This window comes from Macaca thibetana, chromosome 1 (genome assembly GCF_024542745.1).
Source record: "Macaca thibetana thibetana isolate TM-01 chromosome 1, ASM2454274v1, whole genome shotgun sequence".
NCBI lineage: Eukaryota > Metazoa > Chordata > Mammalia > Primates > Cercopithecidae > Macaca > Macaca thibetana.
Window position 1 is genome coordinate 57981069 of NC_065578.1, and position 16824 is coordinate 57997892.

The following is a 16824-nucleotide window of genomic DNA, read 5'->3' on the forward strand; positions in this document are numbered from 1 at the left end:
AAATCCTTTACATTTAAAACTAAGTTTCCTGCCTCTTGCAACCATGGAATTCTAACTGATACATTTATGATTTGCTGGCACTAGGTTAAGCTGTTTTACATATATTGACCTATTTAATCCTTACAACAATACAGTGGGAGTAGATATTATATTATCTCCATTTCACAGTGAATGAAACTGAGGCTTAGACAAGTGAAATATTTTCCCACTGACAGCTCGAGGTTGATATTAGAATTCAGGTTTTAGCCACTGCTGTTTCCTCGGCATGCGAATATGGCTGGCGAGTGGCAGCATGGTTCTTTCTCAGGATTCTGTATGCTCTTAGGCACTTCATCCTGTTCTCTCCCCTCTCCCCAACATTGGTAACCCATTCCTTCATTTCGCTGTCCTTCCCCTCATCTCTCCTCTCAACCTCACACCTTGACTTCAAGACTCCCAGGAGATAAACATTAGCCCCTCCACCTAGCAAGTTCAGAGAGCTCAGGTTTAGAGCAAGCTCAGAGAGCCTAAGGCAGGAGACTGGCTGAGATGACCCCTGCACAGCCCCCAGGCTGCCCTGTTGTGGAAGCTGTGGCCTTAGCCTGGGTGCTGGTGATTGTGTCTTCCTTTTCTGGCACAGAGCCACTCTCAGAGGCTTCTTTGACAGCACCCAGGGCAACCCAGGCTGATAGGCACCCTGCTCGAATAAGGCATTTCACTGCCTGGGCATTTGTGTGCAGCTGGCTCTGTTTGAAATCCTGCCTCTTTCTGACTTCACTTCCTGAATGTGCTGACAGGCCTCTGAGCCAAGCCAAACAGGTTCACAATGCAGTGCCTGCAGAGTATTCCCCTGCGAGTGCAGCTGGGGAAACAAAACTTTTCTCCAGCCCACAGAGAGGACCTGCCAGCCCTTATATGACCAAGAAGTAGGCCCTGTGAGACTTCGTTGAATCTTAATGGGAAATGTTTGTATTTCAGCTAGGGCTGTGTGTGTGTGTGTGTGTGTGTGTGTGTGTGTGTATTCCTGATTTTTTTTCTTAAATTAACAAGTTGACAGTAAAAACTAGCTAATTATTCTGTGCCTGCTGTATATAAGTGCTTTACATATATGTTCCTCCCAACAACCTTCTGTGGCAGCCATGATTGGCTCATTTTGCAAAGAAAGAAATTGAGGATGAGCATCAATAGTAAGGGACTGGCTCCAGGCTCCCCAGCTACAAGTGGCAGAAGCTAGATTTAATGCAGGGGCACTTTACTCCAAAATCTGCATGCCTCTAAGTCATAATACCTCAGTTCTCGCCCCTAACTCATAATACCTCAATTCCTGATGTTTTTGTTCAGAAGTGTAGTGAGGAACAGTGGGAAGGGCAGAGGCTCTGGTGTCTTTCTAGCTCTGAAGTTTGGCAAGATAGCTTTTTCCTCTAAATCTCAGTTCCTCATATACAAAATGAAATAACAGTGCCTGTGTGGTAGAGAAGTTGTAGAGTTCAATGAGATAGAAATTTCCGTGGCAGTATCATTCAGGAGCAAGGTCCTATGTGGACAAAGCAAGTTATTTGGAGTCAGGAAGAGTTGGATTCAGCTTGAGCTTCCACCAGTCACTTATTTCATAAAGTTGGATAAGATCTGATGCTCCATTTCCCCTTAACACCTACCCTGGAAGTCCTAGCACAATATCTGCTGCATAGGAGAAATTTAGCAAATGGTATATATTATAAATATTATGTACGTGTCAGTTTTTATTATGCTTGTGGCAGGCTTTATTGGTTCCTACCAGAGGATATTGTTCCTACTGTTGGTTCCGACCAGAGTTAGAATATGCTAGATAATGCTATGAGAACAAGCAACCCTCAAATTCAGTGCCTTAAAGCAACAAATTGTTGGAGGATTTTGCTCATGCTAAATGGTCACTGTAGGTATGCTGGTGGTTGGGAGTTGTGGGAGAGGAGAATGGACTCTGTCTACATCACTATCATTTAGGAACACAGGCTGATGGGCATTGCATTCCTGTGTGTCCTCAGTTGCCAAGGCAAAGAAAAGGGAAGATGTTTAATCTTGTACTTGCTCTCTTGGCATCTATCTGGATGTTATATGTCACCATTGCTTGCATTTCATTGGCTGATGCAAGTCAGAAGCCCTCTCACTTAAGTTCAAGGAGGTAGGAGATGGCAAAGTGCAAGCAATCATGGTGGGCTCATTTCCTAGTCATGAATGATTTTGAGTCTGGGACTATGACCTGCTCCTGTCCAATGGGACAAGAGGTAAGTCTACTGGGGTGGAGGTGGGGAGCTGCTAGGAAAGTTTTTCTTGTTAATAAAAACAGAAAGATGGTAGTAAACATTCCTGCATTGCTGGTGACTATTGTGTTGACTTATGATGCCGGAACTGCTGCAGGTATCTTGAGTGCCCACAAGAAACTTCCTTGACACACTGAGAATGGTCAAATGAAAAGACAGGAGGCACCTGAACCCATGATTATGTCATTAAACCACTACATTAGCCACTTGTGGACTTGTTTCATATCTGGACTTCTGGTTTACGTTGCATGTTCTGTTGCTGGCCCCTGCAAACATCTTAACTGGTAGAATGGTCAATAATAGAACAACTCAGGTGCCTGCCCATCTTTCTCCAGGATAACATAATATCAGGAAAAGTTCCCCCTTCAAGCATGAACCTAAGATCAATCAATACACCCTGGAAGAGATTAGTCATCAGCCCAAGGTGATGAATGTACAATCCTCAGGATATTTGGGAAATACTCAAATTCTGTCCAGGGGACCAGTGAGTACCTACAACCTAAGAAAGCAATAAATGTATTGGTGATCTGGTAACACAATTGTTTGAAGCAATAATGAAGCAATCATCAAGCAATGTTTTTTATTAGATGTACATGAAGGAAGTTTGTGTAGCAAGAAACTGTCAGGGTTTCTCAGCGCAGAAGTGTTCTGTTCTCTCCAGAGAGGGGGAGTTTGCAGAAGGGCAAGGAGGGTTCATTAGACATTGCTGCGGCATGGACGAAATATCCCAGGAGACTATCTGATTACCTTTGCTCAGATACTGTGCACATCAAAGAACCTTCTGATGACTAATTCAGTCCTCAGGGTCCGTGATGTAGACGTAGGGGTGTGCACTGAGTAAGAGACCCAAGGTCACCAGGGTTTCTGTTTCCTGGAACAATATTGGAGAAAAGTATGGTTCTTGATGCCTGGGGACCAAATTGTTCCCCACCAGTTACTGGAGCCATGGCCTGAACAAAAGCACTTAAAACTCACTAGAAGCCTCAGCTTCTGCTCCCTTTAAACATGACTACTATCAATGGGCATCCCTAGAACAGTGGTGAAAATAGCACGAGATAGAAGAGGCAAAAGAGCTTTGGAAACTACAAGAGTATGGATGGGTGAGTACAAAATGTCATTGCTCAACACTGTTTCTTTTGCTCAGTATACTCCAGGGATTCAGGCCTTCTTATAACTACTAGGGTGCACCAGAGTCTTTCCCAGGCTCTCCCTCATGCTGATTCTCCACCTGGGATGTCCCACTCCTATTCATCTGCTCTTCACCTGGGGAACTCTTAGTCTAAGAATTCTCAACTCAAGTAGTTCTCCAGAAATACTTTGTTGCCAACCCAATTTAGATCTTATCTTTATTACTGCCCAGTTCTTTTTCTTCATTACACTTTAATCATATATTTATTTGTGTGTCTCCCTCCCTCCTTCCCTCCCTCCCTCCCTCCCTCCCTCCCTCCCTCCCTCCCTCCCTTCCTCCTTCCTTCCTTCCTTGCTTCCTTCTTGACAGAATCTAGCCTCTGTCGCCCAGGCTGGAACGTAGTGGCGCCATCTCAGCTCACTGCAACTTCCACCTCCTGGGTTCAAGCGATTCTCCTGCCTCAGCCTCCTGAGTAGCTGGGATTACAGGCACCCACCACCATGCCCAGCTAATTTTTGTATTTTCAGTAGACAGACAGGGTTTCACCACGTTGGCCAGGCTGGTCTCGAACCACTGACCTCAAGTAATAAGGCCGCCTCAGCCTCCCAAAATGCTGGAATTACAGGTGTGAGCCACCATGCCTGGCCTTGTGTGTTTATTTACTGTTTCTTTTAGCTAGATGAGAAACTCCGTGAGGGAAGGCATCCTGTTGCTTTCATTCTTCTGTGTTCCTGGTTTCTGGCACAAAATAGGATTTCAATATTACTTGTAGTAGAAAATGAGTGCTATGGGAATGTAAAATGTTATTATCAGTTCCCCAACAGAATTTGTTTATATATCAAGGAGTTTATAAAGTTTGGGTCAACTAGCCTCATTGAGCTTAAATCAATTCTAGGTGACCAGATAAAGTCAAGTTTGGTCTTGCAGCAGTGAGGACCAACTCTGTGCCGTAAACCTGGAAGGCCTGGCCTACACGGTTGCAGGTCTGTTTCATTCACATCTGTTTATTTGAGCTTCCTGACTCTGAAGAGGTGGGCTCTAGACCATTTTGTAAGATGATTTTCTTTCAGGTATCAAATGGACCCAATGGAGAGGAAAACGTAAGCATGGAACAAGTAGCATAAGAGGAAAGTAAATCTCCTGGTATCCCTCTTTAGGCCTAACTCGTCAGAAAGTTGCATAAGAAGAAAGGTGGCACGATGTAGCCTGGACCAAACCATCTTCTTCCCATTTCTTCCCCAACTCTAAGACTACTTTAAATACCACAGGCATTCTAAATAAAAGTAAAAACCTATCTTTGGTATTTCATCCCTTACCTAGCCTCTTCTTCATCCTCTAAACTGTTGCCAGCATGAATCTTTCTCAACTTGAGGGTATTATGTCCCCACTCTGTTTCAAATTCACCTACTTTCTCCACCACCTATAGGATAACATGGAATGGATATTAATTCTCAACCCAAGCCTTCAACTTCCCTGCCTCTTCTCCCTTCAGTTTTCTTCTCGCACCTTTGTTCCAAGCTTCTCTAAGCAGCTTTCAGGTCCCTAAACACAAGATGTTTTCTCATACTTCTCTGCCTTTGCATGCAAGTTTCTTTCCAATCTTTTCTTCCTGGTAAGGCCCACTGGATCAGCTCAAATGTCACCTCTCCCATAAAGCATTTTCTAATAATGCCTCCTTCTGCTCCCATCTGGCACCTTTTTCTTGTAGCATATATCTTGTGCAATTAGAATAGTTTCTATTTCATCTCCACATTCCCCTCTACCAGAATGTGAGTTCCCTGAGAAGCGATTATATTTTGCTCATCATTGAATCCCCACAGCCAAGCACAGGGTCCCAAAGAGACCCAGGACCAGAGGAATGCCCTGCTTTGTGATGTCCAAAAGTCCAAAACCAAACAACTCAAGTTAGGTTCTAGAGTTCGGAAAGAATAGTTTTACCTTCTGGGGCCATCCCAGCTTCTAACCCTCTTCCTCTCTTCTATGAGATCCTACTTGACCACCATAGAGGTAGGTGGAGGAGGCAAGGGGCAATCAAACTAGAAGTCGTGGTCTCTTTCCTTGGTTCAACCAATGCACTTCTCTAGTAATGAAATGACATGGAGGAATAGATGGATTAGCATGATTCCTGTCTCAGCAAGCAAACATTGGGTACTGATTTCTGGACCCCTGAAATATGTCTAACTTTACTAACAGAAAGTCCCCTCTGTCATTACCAATAAAGCTGGTTGTTTTTAATGAAGACACATCTGGAACTGTTTTTGTGCCTGCCCAAGGACACAATTACTATCCTCCTTCATTTCTACCTTTAAAACTAATGTTTCAGGCAGACCCATTTAATGTAAGCAGATGCCCACTTGTATTAGTGGAGGCAGGAAGGGACACTGTGTGTGGCTGGATGTATGAATGTGTTAACAGTTTAATTCTTTTAAGAACACTCACTAAGAACTAGGCTTTAGAACTTGAGGGTTGGCCAGGTTTGACTTTGAGGAGGTGAAGGTTGATCCATCGCGAGTTATGCACCTGGAAATGAATGAAGTATATTTACGAGAAGAAACTGAGACTTGGAATTATGTTGGAGGAGGGTTTGAGCTCACTTGTTCTTTCAGTCATCAAACGTTTATTTCATGAACATCTACTATATGCTAGGCGCTGCATTAGAAGTTTGGGAGTCCATTGATGAAGAGGATAGGGTTCTGACCGGGAGACACAGAGGTTCATAACACATTTTGGTAAGTGCTATCATAGGATTTTTCATGAAATGTTATCATGCTCACTAGGGAATTATTAATTCCCTTTGAAGATGGAGTTACCAACAGAAGCTTTACAGAGAAGGTGTCACTTACGCCAAGACTTGAAGAATGGGTAGGATTTATCAGTTGAACTAGAAGGAAAGGTATTCCAGGCAAATACATGCAAGCAGAAACATGAAGGGGTGAAAAAGCAAGGGATTTAGATTCATACAAAGATATGTTTCTGATAGTGGGCATGTAAGCTGGTCAGTTCGTGGTTTATCAACTTTTTTTTTTTTTTTTTTTTGAGTCATGGAACTCTGGGAGGGTCAAATAAAAGCAATAATCTCTCTCCTCAGAAGAGTGTGTACAGACACACACACACAACTTTCTGGGCATTTTCATTGAGTTCATGAACCCTCTGTCTTGATAGACACAGAGGGTTATGTCCCTGATTGAATTATTTTATATATGTAACATATATGTGTAAAACAAATTAAGAGGATTAATAACTATGTGTCACTAGCTTCATCTGCTCCAACTATTAGTGTTACCTAAAGATTAACTCATTGAAGGCCCATAATGAAGCTAACCATTAAGTGTTTATAAGCAGTTAATCTTTTGTCTCCAAAATTTACCAGAGATCATGGTTAATTTCCTCTACCACAATTATTTATTTCCACCCCTTTTGGTTAGAATGGTTAGAATTTCAAGACTATACATTTAGAATGTTAATTGAAACAATCAGGCATGGGGATAGGCCTGAGTTTCAGACTTTTTTTTTTTTTTTTTAAAACACTGAAATCTAAAGCAAACTGGGGAGTGGTGTGGCTTTTCTGTGCTGTACTGTTGTCTGGGCTTAGTCTACCTTTGCAGGTAATTAATTCCCCAGCCTGCTTATTTTTTCTAGTTGGCTCTTGTTTAGCTTCCACAGAGCCCCACCCCAAAGTGCTTTATTGTCCCTCTGCTATTTCTACATATGGTCAAAATCATCTCACCTTCCGGGTTGCTGACATCGGCAAATTCAGTTTGGCAAACCGGGCTCTGCTCCCAGTAACCCTTTGTTCAAGAAGTGTTATTACAAGGGAGAGTATACCCGAAGCTAACAAGCCTGTCCAATCTCTTCCACTCCTAGAGATACTCCTAAGGAGAAACTCTGTGTATTTGGATTTACAGCCACAGGCAGGATATTAGCACTCCCAGACCTATTGGGTACTAGAACATTGCTAATGAGCAAACAGCCCTGCCTCAATTAGTGGTTTGTGAAATATTCCTGGATATCAAATTGCTTTTGCTGCCTGATAATCACACTGGCTCTTGGGATGAAAAGCAACCAAGCAAAAAATTGTTCCCTTGTTGAGCACTGCCTTGTTGATCTCCTAAGTTACATCTGTAGTCAGAATTTAAGTTTCCCATTTCCCTAGAGCTGAGGTTTGATTTATGCATGTAATCATTGAGTTGATGTTCATGTTTTCTCTTGCGAATCTTTTCCATAGTATTAGATTACTATCTTTTGAGACTGATTCTATAATTACTTAAACAAGGTTGATTATTTGAGAAACAAATTAAGAAATAAACTATAGACAGATCCAAAATGCTAAACTGCTAGTTTCCTTAGACATAGGTATTTATTTGGGGGTAAAGGGTGGTAGTAGAGAGGAGGGAATTAATAAAATTGGGAGACTGTTTCATTCAGATCACAACTTCCAGTTTGACTCTTCCTAAATTCTTTGCTTCTTAATTTTCAAGTCACTTCAGATTGCAGCAATGTTAACCTCAGCAACTAAAAATAAAAGCTTCAGTATATTACTTGGGAAGAAAAAAGTAGTAAAGGGAAGCAATTCAAGATCTGTTATTGGTATTTGAATACATTTATTGTGACAAGAATGCTGTTATAAATATTCATAAGCAAAGGCCATCTTTTAATCTAGGAATTGTCAAAGAGAAGATTCCAAATTGGAAGGATACATCTTTTGTAAAATCTGCCACCAATTCCTGCTTTGAGAATAAGCATCTATTGTTAAATTTCTACTAACATTATAAATGGTCACAGCACATGCCACTTGATACAATCCCAAACTTTGAAATGTTTGACTTCCCAGTGGGCTGTCCCTCTCCACTGCAACACCCCCCCCCTTCCTCCAGCCTCCTGAAACATCGCACTATCCTTTGGTAAGCAATTCCATATAGATAGCTGGGGGAAGAAGAGTATAACCTGGCCATAGAAGCAGGTACATCAGGAACATTTATTTCTAAAGTCTAATAGAGAACAGTTTTTACTGCTTGATAGTAAGAAGCACTGAGAGTGATTTTAATTGACATTCTTAACTCTTTCAACTCCACCTAGATAGCTAGTATCTATAGATGATGCAGAAAAGAGGTTAGGGGAGTACTTTTCAATAGTTTATTGTATTTTCTTAAATATCCTTTCTGGAATTTTCAGAAACAAAACATAAAAAAATTATATACTTTATTACAAATGGTAAACTCAGAGTGCTCCAAATCTCTTATTTACAAACAACACTGGGCAGGACACCCAAACAAACAAACAAGAAATAACTTACAAAGGCATGAAGCTGTTTATTGACAGTAATCAGCTTTCATCAAATTAAAAAATATATATATGTACATACACAGTTAACGAAGGCAGGCCAGAAAGAGTTCATCTGTAGGCTCAGCCTCGCTCTCACAAACCTCCCTCCTGCCGCCCCTCCCCAGCCCTCCCCCCCGCTTTGTGTTCTTAATGAGTACTACAGAAGCAATCTACAGTCTCTATTGCAGTTTGTAACCCCCTCCCCCCCCCCCCTTTAATACTGAATGAGATCGAATGTTAGGTCCATGCAGTTCTTGGTCAATGTTAACGAAAAGTCCAACGTTCCGTCCGCGCGGGGACAGCCCGTCCGCAAAGCGGGGCAGCCCGCAGGCGGCCGCTCCCTGGCTCCACGCCAAGGGAGGGCGCGCCAAGTCCTTCCCACTCGTGCACACTGGGGGCGCCGTCAGGACGCAACCCAGTCCAACTTGGATACCCTTGGCTTTAGTTCTCGGACACTTCTTTTTTCTCTCCGTCGCAACTTGTCAAGTTCTCAAGTCTGTCTCTCTGTGTTATTTTTTTTTCTCCGTTGCCCCTCAGCCCCCAACAGTCTCTCTTCAAAATGTTTGCAACTGCTGCGTTAGCATGAGTTGGCACCCACTGTTAACGTGGTTCATGACTTTCTGTTTAAGCTGTGCCACCTGTTCCCTGAGCATGTTGGCCGTGGACGCCAGCTCCGAGTTCTGAGCTTTCAAGGTTTTCACTTTTTCCTCCAGCCGGGCGATTCTCTCCAGCTTCCTTTTTCGGCACTTGGAGGCAGCAATGCGGTTCCTCATACGCTTCCTCTCCGCCTTGATCCGCTCCTGGGACTCCATGTCAATGGGGGACAGGGGCGGCGTCTCGCCAGGCATCTCGGGCACTGTCTGAGGCTCCTCCTTCAGGGCTTGCAGCCGCGGGTGCTGCACGGGCATCTGCTGGGGCAGGTGGTGCGGCGGCTGCGGCGGCGGCTGCTGCTGCTGGGGTTGCGCGGGAAAGGCCAGGCCGGCCGCGCCGTAGGAGGGCGCCCCGCCGCCGCTGCTCAGCGCGCCTGGGTTGAAGTTGCTGAGGTTGGCGTAGACGGGCGGCTCGCTGTGCAGGCTGGCGCTGAAGCCTCCGCTGCCGCTGCCCCCTGCCACCGAGGCTACCGCTGGAGCTACCATGCCCGCCCCGCTGACCGGCTGCGCCGCTGACGTGACGCTGGGCAGCGTGTTCTGGCTGTGCAGTTCGGCCAGGGCGCGCACGAAGCCCTCGGCGAAGCCCTCCTGCTCGTCTGTCACGTTCTTGGGGCACAGGAACTGGGTGGGGGTCGGCGTGGTGGTGATGTGCCCGTTGCTGGACTGGATTATCAGGCGCTCCAGCTCGGGCGACGCCAGCTTGAGCAGCCCCACGTCGGGCGAGGTGAGGAGGTCCGAGTTCTTGGCGCGGAGGTGCGGCTTCAGGCTCCCCACTGGGTCGGCCAGGTTCAGGGTCATGCTCTGTTTCAGGATCTTGGGGTTACTGTAGCCATAAGCTCCGCTTTCGGACGGGAGGAACGAGGCGTTGAGGGCATCATCATAGAAGGTCGTTTCCATCTTTGCAGTCATAGAACAGTCCGTCACTTCACGTGAGGTTAGTTTGGGCTGCGTGCTGAAGTTTCGGGGCCGCAACAGCGCTCTGGCAAGCGGGGGACACCCGTGCCCCCCGGGGCCTTTGGCAGGGAAAGTTTCTCTAAGAGCGCGCGCACCCGCTGGTTGTCGTCCCCGCTGCGCCCTCCTCACCAGCTCGCTCCAGGGAGCGCAGGGTTAATTAAGATGCCTCCCGCACTCTTACTTGTCGACTCGCGCGCGCGCTACCCGGCTTTGAAAAGTCGCGGTCACTCACTGAGCGCTCTTCGGGCGCCGCCGTTCCTTGGAGTCCGCGGGCGAACTCGCTTCCCAGAGCAGCGGCTCTCCCGGCGGCGCGGATCAGTGCCGACCCGCAGAGGCCGACCAGCGGCGGGTCTCGGCCGCCCAGACTCCGACGACTTGTCCCCTCCTCCGCTGCGAGGGGGAGGGGGCGCCCGGCAGCCGCGGCTCGCGCTCGCCCAAGTTCAGCAACCGGTGCGAGCGAAGCTGAGCGCACGTCCTTCTTCTTTTGCGTGGCTGTCCGCCGCCTCCTGGTCTTTACCGCCGCCGAATAGCCTAAGACGCAGGAAAGGCTTGCAAAAGTTCGCTCCGGGACTCTGGGCCAGTTGTCTCCGGTCCTCCGGGCCGAGAAAGTTCTTTGCTGCTGCAGTCGCTCGCCGACTTCCCCCGGCGGGCGCGTGGGTACCGCTGCTCGCCACCGCTGTCAACAGCGCCTGGGCAGCAGGGCTCTCCTCCTGGGGGCGGCTGGAGACCAGGCTCTCTGGGCACTCCTCGTAACACCAGCCCGGGAGCCACAGGCGCTAGCTCTGGGCAGTTGGAGAGAAGGTGGAAAAGAAAATAAGATTTGCAGTTCGGACTATACTGCCGTCCTGGCTGGCTGGTTGTGTCTGTCTGCCTGCCTGAGTCCGCGCACCTCCACTCCCGCCTCGCTGCTTCAGCCACACTCAGTGCAACTCTGAGCCCTTATCCAGCTCGAGCTCAACACTTATCTGCTACCAGTCAACCCCTAAAAATAGCCCATGATGTCACCCCAAGGCCTTCCCATTGGCTCGCGTCGCTCTCAGGGGGGCGGGCCCGCCCGTCACCATGGAGACTCCACCCTAGAAGATTCTTCTCTGGGCCCGCGGAGGCTCACGGGATGAGGTAATGCTCCGCTGCCCTCCTACAGTCGGGCCCTTCTTTCTCCTACCCTCCCCCCTGCCGCACGCCTCTCGGCCCTCTCTTCCCCGGTCCCCTCCCCGGGCCGTTTTTCCCGGCCCGCCCGGTGCATTGTGGGCTGACGTCTTGGGGTTTGACTGTCTAGTGACGGTGGCTGCCGCGAGCGGGCGGACGCTCGCAACATCTGACGGAGGGGGCTCAAGTTCACGGCTGCGGACTGGGATGCAGGGGATGCGGGGACCCGGGAGGCCAGGGAACCCGGCCAGTTGTTTTGGGTCAAGGGTGCGGGCGAGGGGTGGTTGTGTTTCCCCACTTGTGGGGCTCGAAGTCATCCACCGGCGTCCGCCACCGCGCGGGGCGGGAGGCTGAGAGTCCAGGTCCGCCGCCCCCCCGCACTTCCGGGGGGCGGGAGCACCGCCCTTAAGGTGGCTCTGTGAAGTCCCAGTTGGGGGCGAGCCTAAGGGGGCTTAAGTTTGGGGGCGGTCTCCCGAGAGTCGGCCCCCCACGTTGAGAAACGCTCCGAAGTTTGCATCTCGGTCAAGTTCAGGAGCGATGGTCCGCGGGGTTGTCTGGCTGCTCTTAGAAGCTGAGAGATTTGTATTGCCCAAAACTGGACGCTCAGCTGAGTCTCCGTTGCACCCCACTTCATCCTCCGGGACCGTGGGGGAAAGGGCGCGGGGGATCACAGCTTTGCCTCCGAGGGGCAGTTTTTATAGTGGGCGCAATTAGTGGGTAACAGGGTCCAGATGGGAACAAGCGTGTAGGCGATCCGAAACTCGGGGAACCCCGGTGTTAGTCTACTCCCCTTCCCGCCCCCGGACAACACACACACGCTTAACACAACACGCACAACATGCGCGCGCGCGCACACACACACACACGCACACACTCTCCACCCGCGCCGAGTTGCTTCCGGGAAAACAAGCTCAGAAGGCGGGGGACACTCGCATAAAGTAACGCAGTAGAACTCAGGAGCCCGGGGTAGAACCTGGACTTCAAATCTCCGCCTTCCCGGCCGGGTGGTGGGCCCATATCCTGAGTAGCCTCTAGGAAGCGCTAGACACATGTAAGTGGTTCCTTTTCCGCGGTTGTTATTTTATCTTCCCCCCGCCCCCCACCCCTTAGGGACGAAAGTGTGTGGTGGAAAGAATCCCGAAGTCGGGAATGCTGGTTCTTTCGTGGCCAGGCTGCAACAGTGTGAAGCGAGCAAATCACGGAGCTCCTCTGAGCTTCATTACCCTCATCTGCAGGTGGGGCCGGTGCCGTCCACATCACCGGGCTGCCGGGAGTTAGTGTGACAGGGTCGCCTGCAGCACTAGGGAGGTGGTGGCCAAACAGCTCGCTTCCCTCCCCTGCCTCGCGGTTTCCATCCTCGCAGAGCCTGGATAGGATGCCAGGATATAAGAGTGCGATTTGGCAGGACCAGGTGTACTTTCCTGTGAGAAGCTTCGAGGGGAGGAGGAGAGGGGGAACAGGGTTAGAAGTCAGCTCTTTCCCAAGCCTCTGTCTAGAACTGGGGCTTGAAGTTGGACCTGCAGCAGTTTAAGTTCCTAGGTTCTAAATTCAGACTTCACTGTTTCTGAACTTGGAATTCAGCCTAGGGTTCATTGCCCCCAGCCCTAAGGTATTTGCGGCTTTGAGTGTTCAGAAACCAACAGCAGCTGGTATCAGTGGGAAACCTGCCAACTTTTCTTCACTCCGTGCACCCACCTAGCTTTCACTGATCTGCAGAGGGTAACTGAAAGCCTACTGTGAGCCAGGCGCTGAGCTGGGGAGGGGGTGGGGTAGGTTTACAGTGATGACAAGATCCAGTTACTTCCTCAAGGAGAGAACATTCTCCTCTGTCTGTTGCCCTGAATAATTTTCTGTTGTAATCAGGGAGCTGGTGTTCTAAATATTTTTTTATAACAGTAATAAAAATAAGTTTCATGTATTAAACACTTATCTGCCAGGCATTCTCCTAAGTAATTTAAGTATGCTGTTTTCTCCCCACAACCATCTTGAGAGACATATATTATTACCAGATTTAACATGTGAGGAAATAGGCCCAGAGAGGTTAAGTATCTTTGTTTGGGTCACACAGGCACCTGGAAATTGACCTCAGGTCTGTGTTACATTCCTTTGTATTTTCTCTACTCTGGCAAACTTTCTTGTGGAGTATTAGTTATCTGCAGAGGAAATAGCGTTTGTGGCATAAAAGAAATTTTCTTGCCTGATCCTCTGACTATAACTCCGTTCAGAGTTCCTGTATTTAGAAATTTCAAGACTTAGGACTTTGTATAAATATATATCTTTTACCTAAGGGTTCTGTGTGTTCCTCTGTGCCTCATGTGGTTTAGTAGGCTGATCTTCTCCTTATGTTGAGAAATAGCATATTTCATCCAAAAAAATAACAAATCTGTTCATGTTAACGCCCCTGCTTGGAAGCCTTCATTGGCTTTTCCTTACAACCAGGAGTGTTCCGATTCCTATGCCTGGGAGAAGGGGCTTTTCGCAATCTAACTTCTCTCTCCAGCCTTATCTGTCACTCCCAGTTCTGTCAGGAAAGGCAGTGTTGTGCTCCCGTAACAAACAACCCTAACATATCAGTGGTTTATTCCAGTGAAAGTTTGTCATTTCCGCCACATGACCATTGTAGGTTGGCAGGGTAGCTCTGCTCATTGTAGCCACTCAAGGGCTCAGGCTCAAAGAGGCCTTGTCTTGATACCCCTTTTCAAGGCTATCCTGTCTGTGGGGAAGGAACTCGGAACATCATGGCTGTCAGAGCATCCACCTGGAAATGACACCCATCACTTCTGCTCATACATCATTGGCCAAAGCAGTTACATGGCCATGCCTAACTTTAGGTCACTGTAATCCTACCAGGTGTCTCAAAGGGATCTCCAGGAATATTTGGGGAATAGCACTAAAGACTCTATCTCCCTTTCTGTTCACCAAATGTTTGGTCTTCTCTCCTTCCCCTGGTGGAATTCCCTCGTTCTTTTTTCAAGGGAGACAACCTTAAAGAGCCATGTGGTCACAGCACCAAGCTGCCCTGTCCATTGTTGTCCATGATTCCTGGATTTGCCTTTGGAGAGTCTTCCTTTTCCACAGCTAAAGCAGGCATTGGAAAATATGCTTTTAAAGAAGCTTTTAAAAGTTGGGGAGATGCAGAGTGACATTAAGTATTGAATATGTGTAGGTAGGCTTCTTATCTATCTGATATAAGGTGTTCCATGTGCCAATAGCCACAAAATTCTTTTCCAGATATACTTCTTTGGTTTGCCATATCTCTTTGTTTTCCTGCTATCCTGCCTGTTGACTCCTCTGTCTCTCTTCTGCTGTCTTACTCTCTTGCTCTTCACTTGATTTTGAGCACTTTGGGCTTACTGGGTTTTGGTGGGAGAGTTAGACCTTTCTTCCTTTTCCCAGAGCCAGTTTGTCCAGTTGAAAGCATATGCTGGGTAAGATCTTAATTGATCCTGTTTTTTTTTTTTTTTTCTGAGATGGAATTTTGCTCTTGTTGGTCTGGCTGGAGTGCAATGGCACGATCTCGGCTCACCGCAACCTCTACCTCCCGGGTTCAAGCGATTCTCCTGCCTCAGCCTCCTGAGTAGCTGGAATTACAGGCATGCACCACCACGCCTGGCTAATTTTGTATTTTTAGTAGAGACGGAATTTTTCCATGTTGGTCAGGCTTGTCTTGAACTCCCAACCTCAGGTGATCCACCTTCCTCGGCCTCCTATCCTGAGGTTTTAATAGTAGGTTCATACTTTGTGACTTGATCCTTACTTCAAAGCTGAGTTTCTTCCAGGTCCTTTCTTGCTAGAAGTATTTCTTGATTTTATATTTTACTAGTTGGGACTGGGAAACAATTGCCTCTTTTAATGATATAAATCCCTGGATTTATAGATTTTCTCTATTCCATTTCATTCCTAATTGCAAACAGGCCAAATTTTTCTGAGTTCATCTTTGAATAGCTTGTAGTAACTTTCAGAATGCATCCAACAGCCACCAACACACACTACTCACTTTCTGTTTTACAATCCTTTGCTTTAGTTCATCAGGTTCATGATCTGCCTTCTGCATTATCACAGGTGATCTGTTTACCAAACAGATCACCATCCCTTCAGCTTCTGATAGCAGTGTTCTTAGTTATCTCCCTCTAAATGATTGTTTAGTTTTATTGTTGTTATGCTTATTGTTGTTACTACACTAACCCATATCTAGGAGCCAATTTTTATATCAGTCAGGATGGTTTAGGTTATGCTGCCATAACAAACAATCCTAAAATCTCAGTGGCTTAACAGTAAATTTTATATTTTGCTCATACTACATGTTCAAGTTCATGGGGCTCTGCTTAATGTGCTCATTTAGAAACCTAGTCTGAAGAAGGTTTCGTCTTGACACATGCTTCAACAATCATTCCATCACTTTGGTGAACTCATATTGGTTTTAAAAGCTCCCTCCTAGGAATGACACTTTTTTATTGTATTTACATGTTATTGGCTAAAATAAGCCACATGACCATGCCTTACTTAAGGGGTGCAGGAAAGTGCAATCCTACTAGGTACCTGGAAGTCAAAGAGCTGGAAATGCACACTTCCGTATACTCTAGGTTATGCTGTGTTAGCCATCCAAAAGTCTTACTGGGTTACAACCACAGAATTGTTTCTCACTCATATTGCATGTCCACTCATATGGTTTGGTTGTGTCCCCACTCAAATCTCACCTTGAATTGTAATAATCCCCACATGTCAAGGATGGGGTCAGATTGAATCATGGGGGCAGTTTCCCCCGTACTGTTCTCATGGTAGTGAATTAGTCTCATAAGAGCTCATGGTTTTATAAATGGGAGTTCCCCTGCACAGCTCTCTTGCTTGCCACCATGTAAGATGTACCTTTGCTTCTCCTTTGCCTTCTGCCATGATTGTGAGGCCTCCCCAGCCATGTAAAACTGTGAGTCCATTAAACCTCTTTCCTTTATAAATTTCCCAATCTCAGGTATGTCTTTATTAGCGATGTGAGAACAGACTAATACATCTACCATAAGTTGGCTGTGTCTCTGATTTACACACATTATCTTTGCTCAAGGACCTTGGTTAATGAAGCACCCTCTGTCCAAACATTACTGTCATGGCAGAGAGAAAAGAGCATGACTCTTAAAGCTTATGCTGAGAGCAATTTACATGACCGAGCCTGATGTCAGTGAGGAGGGGCAGCAAGTATTTTTGAATACTATTGCAGCCTACCACACCCTGTACTCCACATTCCCTCCATTCCTCTGAGTGGCTGCCACCCCAAATATTTTCCATCCCTCTGACAGTTTCCTGTCTTTGCACGTACTTTTATCCCTAATCAAAAGGCTACCTGGCAAAC

At 47.0% G+C, this 16824-nt stretch overlaps 3 protein-coding genes across 4 annotated transcripts in view; 1 reads left to right on the top strand and 2 right to left on the bottom strand.

The window, feature by feature from the left end:
- MYSM1 (Myb like, SWIRM and MPN domains 1) overlaps positions 1-16824 on the bottom strand; it is a 922196-nt gene that overhangs the window by 113601 nt on the left and 791771 nt on the right. The window lies entirely within an intron of this gene.
- Positions 7990-11085, bottom strand: JUN (Jun proto-oncogene, AP-1 transcription factor subunit). The gene has a single exon (XM_050804328.1). The coding sequence runs from the start codon at positions 10284-10286 to the stop codon at positions 9282-9284; it is 1005 nt and encodes a 334-aa protein (XP_050660285.1). The 5' UTR covers positions 10287-11085; the 3' UTR covers positions 7990-9281.
- The window catches only part of LOC126962828 (uncharacterized), a 117064-nt gene continuing 111953 nt past the window's right edge, over positions 11714-16824 (top strand). For both annotated transcript variants that reach the window (XR_007728821.1, XM_050804380.1), the window contains exon 1: positions 11714-12531. The gene's annotated coding sequence lies outside the window, so the exon portion shown is untranslated. The remainder of the gene's footprint in view (positions 12532-16824) is intronic.

Excerpts from the sequence above, each read along its gene's own strand:
- JUN (XM_050804328.1), bottom strand. The coding sequence starts at position 10,286 with ATGACTGCAAAGATGGAAACGACCTTCTATGATGATGCCCTCAACGCC.